The 2,744-nt window shown below is 36.8% G+C and overlaps 1 protein-coding gene across 1 annotated transcript in view; it reads right to left on the reverse strand.

The window, feature by feature from the left end:
- Window positions 1-6: 6 nt before the first annotated feature.
- LOC108229321 (ribonuclease inhibitor-like) overlaps window positions 7-2,744 on the reverse strand; it is a gene marked incomplete at its 3' end in the record, with an annotated part of 5,237 nt that continues 2,499 nt past the window's right edge. The window contains exon 4 of the mRNA XM_037974513.1: window positions 7-154. Within this exon, the coding sequence (XP_037830441.1) occupies window positions 7-154 (148 nt within the window). The remainder of the gene's footprint in view (window positions 155-2,744) is intronic.

A 2,744-nucleotide genomic window follows, 5' to 3' on the forward strand; every position in this document is an offset into this window, starting at 1 on the left:
GTGTGGACTCCTCAGGGCAGCAGAAAGCAGCTTCACTCCTGAATCCTGCAGGTTGTTGTTACTCAGGTCCAGTTCTTTGAGACCGGAGGACTGGGAGCTGAGGACTGAGGACAGAACTTCACAGCTTCTCTCTGACAGGTTACAGCAACTCAGCCTGAAGAGAAGATTTTAATAAGAAAATAACATTTAGGAACAAAAATAAAAAAAACTAGACAAAATGTGATCTGTGTGAAATTGCAGAGTGAATGCTGAATGACGCTGCTGAAATTGGCTAAAGAAGCTGATGCTGAGTTATTGAAGCTAAAAGAAGCAGAACACCAACTAAAAGAAGAACAGTAGCTAAAAACCAAAAGCAGCAAAACATTAACTCAAAGCTAAAGGTTTGTATAAACACTGAATTAACATTCATATAATCAGGTTTTTGACTAAAATTAAACTCATCTTATTTGAATAAATAAATAAAAAAGTTTCACGTTGTCAACATGTTCATGAGGTGTTTATTAAAAACCAAATGAGTGAAATCAGCAGTCAACAGCAGGACTGAACATTTCCACCTTGGAACCAGAGTTTATCAGTGACCGACTCTAAAACTCTGATTCAAACATTAGACAATCCCTCCAGGATTTCGCCGGCATTTTTTGTGATTTCGCAAGGCATTTTCCTAAAAGTTATGATTTTTTTTTACTAAAATCAATAAACAACCATAACTTTTAATATATAAACCAAAACTACTTCCTAGTTTTGTAAGATAATTGCCAACAAACATTGACATTCTCAAAAGGTGCTTTATTTGAGAACTTTGATAGCTTCTAAACTGACATTTATGACCATTTCTGGATTGTCCCTCGTCTGCAGCTCTCCTCACGTTTTGCAGACACAAAGTGTTCGTCGATGCGTTTATGTTCCATGATTACACTGCAGGACGTGCAAAACAGCTTCCCCCCACTCTCCTGCAGCTGGGTAGGAAACTGTTTTGCGCGGTCCTTTGCTGAAATCTTTGTGGGCAAATGTGAAGCATTAGCGCACATTTTGGCTTCGGTCGCTGCTCCTGCATTCTGATGTTAACAGGAAGTGACGTCACGTGTCTTCTTCGTGAGTTATTTTTTTATTCCACGCTACACAAACCCACAAAGACGACACTAGAAACGGTGGCGAATCCCTTTAGAAACAATAAATATTGGATTAAAGTTGCAGGAAAGTTGCGGTGTTTTGGGCAAAGTTGCAAAAAGTTGCGATTTTGCGGGGGTTTGCTTGATTTTGCGTTAATAGTTGCGATCGCAACATCACGAAATCCTGGAGGGTCTGGCTTATGGCTGTACATCTAAAACTGATTACCTTCTGAAATTTACCCTTTTCAAGATGTCCACCACAGCTAAATGACTTTAATAAACACAAACTGTCTATAACTCAGTTAAATTTACTGATAATGAGGTAAAGTTTATGTGGTAGCAGCTGAGAGTCATCCTCAACTCATACTCCAAGCATTAACACATTTTGTGAGATGTGGCCTTTTAAATTTTAGCTACCATTTTGCTCCTTTTAGCTAGCCTTTTGCTAGCTTTAGTTTCTGGTTACTATTCTGCTAGTTTTACCTAAACTTTATTTCTACTTTTAGCTTTTAGGTACAGTTCTACATAAGTTAGGCTTTTGATACACCTAGCTAGCCTTTTGTTACTTTTATTTAGTGTCTTGCTCCTTTTAGCTTTAACAACTAAGTTTTAGGTTGTTCAGCAAATTTCAGCAGTCATTCAGCACTTAGCATTCAGTTAGCAAAAGTTTTACTAGTTTAGTTGTAATTTTCTTTTATGAAAAACATGACCATATAAATAAAATCCTGTTTGTGTTTTTATATAAGATTGAGTTCAGTTTCTATGTGTTGCACAGCTAATGCTTTCATAATATTAATATTTTAATTTTAGGTGCAAATTTATTTTAAATATTATTAGGAAACTACCTGAAAAACCCCTGGACCTCTTATTTAACTTAATTTACTGCAGATTTAATAAACCAGCCTCTAAGGAGCACAAGCCAGTGTATCTTTTGTGCCCATCCAAATCCAGATAAATGTTGAGGGTTGCATCAGAAACAGGGCTCTCAAGTTTTGATGAAGCTTGGAGTAAGATTTTGAGCTAGATTTTGAGCTAGGTCATGTTGATCAGGCTGTAGGGGAGAAGAATATCAATGTTGGCAAGACAAAAATGTGTAAAAACAACACTCAAGATATCTTTAGAACTATGAATGAACTTTATGAAATAATTGTGTAACTTTAATGCTTTGCCTGAACCCATACTACATAAATTAATTTGTTAGAATATCAAATTTAACCAAAAGACAGTTTTGTGTCGTTTTGTGTTGTGAATTGGTAGCTCTACATCCAACCCTCCTCTTTTATCCGATACTGGGAGCACAAGGATTTATTTTAAGGTGACAGTGTCATTGAAAGAAAAAAACATTAAATTAAATATAACATTTACTTTTTATTTACATCCTGCTTTGTAAGCCAAGACAGGATCAGTAGCAGCTTTGCTCATGAATGATTCATTTGTAATGTGGACACAGAGTGGAGTGGGTCTCCTCTCAGCTGTGAGACTGACCTGCTGTCAGTGCTTGGGAAGTGGGAGGGGCTTANCTGCTGAGGGCAGGAACTGCAGAATGATTGGTGCTTTCACATGAGTCACCAAAGTTTCTAATAACACAGAAAAAAGTCACCAGATTTGTTGCTACTCACTAAAAAAAAAAAAAAA

Source organism: Kryptolebias marmoratus, unplaced genomic scaffold (assembly GCF_001649575.2).
Source record: "Kryptolebias marmoratus isolate JLee-2015 unplaced genomic scaffold, ASM164957v2 Scaffold158, whole genome shotgun sequence".
Lineage (NCBI taxonomy): Eukaryota > Metazoa > Chordata > Actinopteri > Cyprinodontiformes > Rivulidae > Kryptolebias > Kryptolebias marmoratus.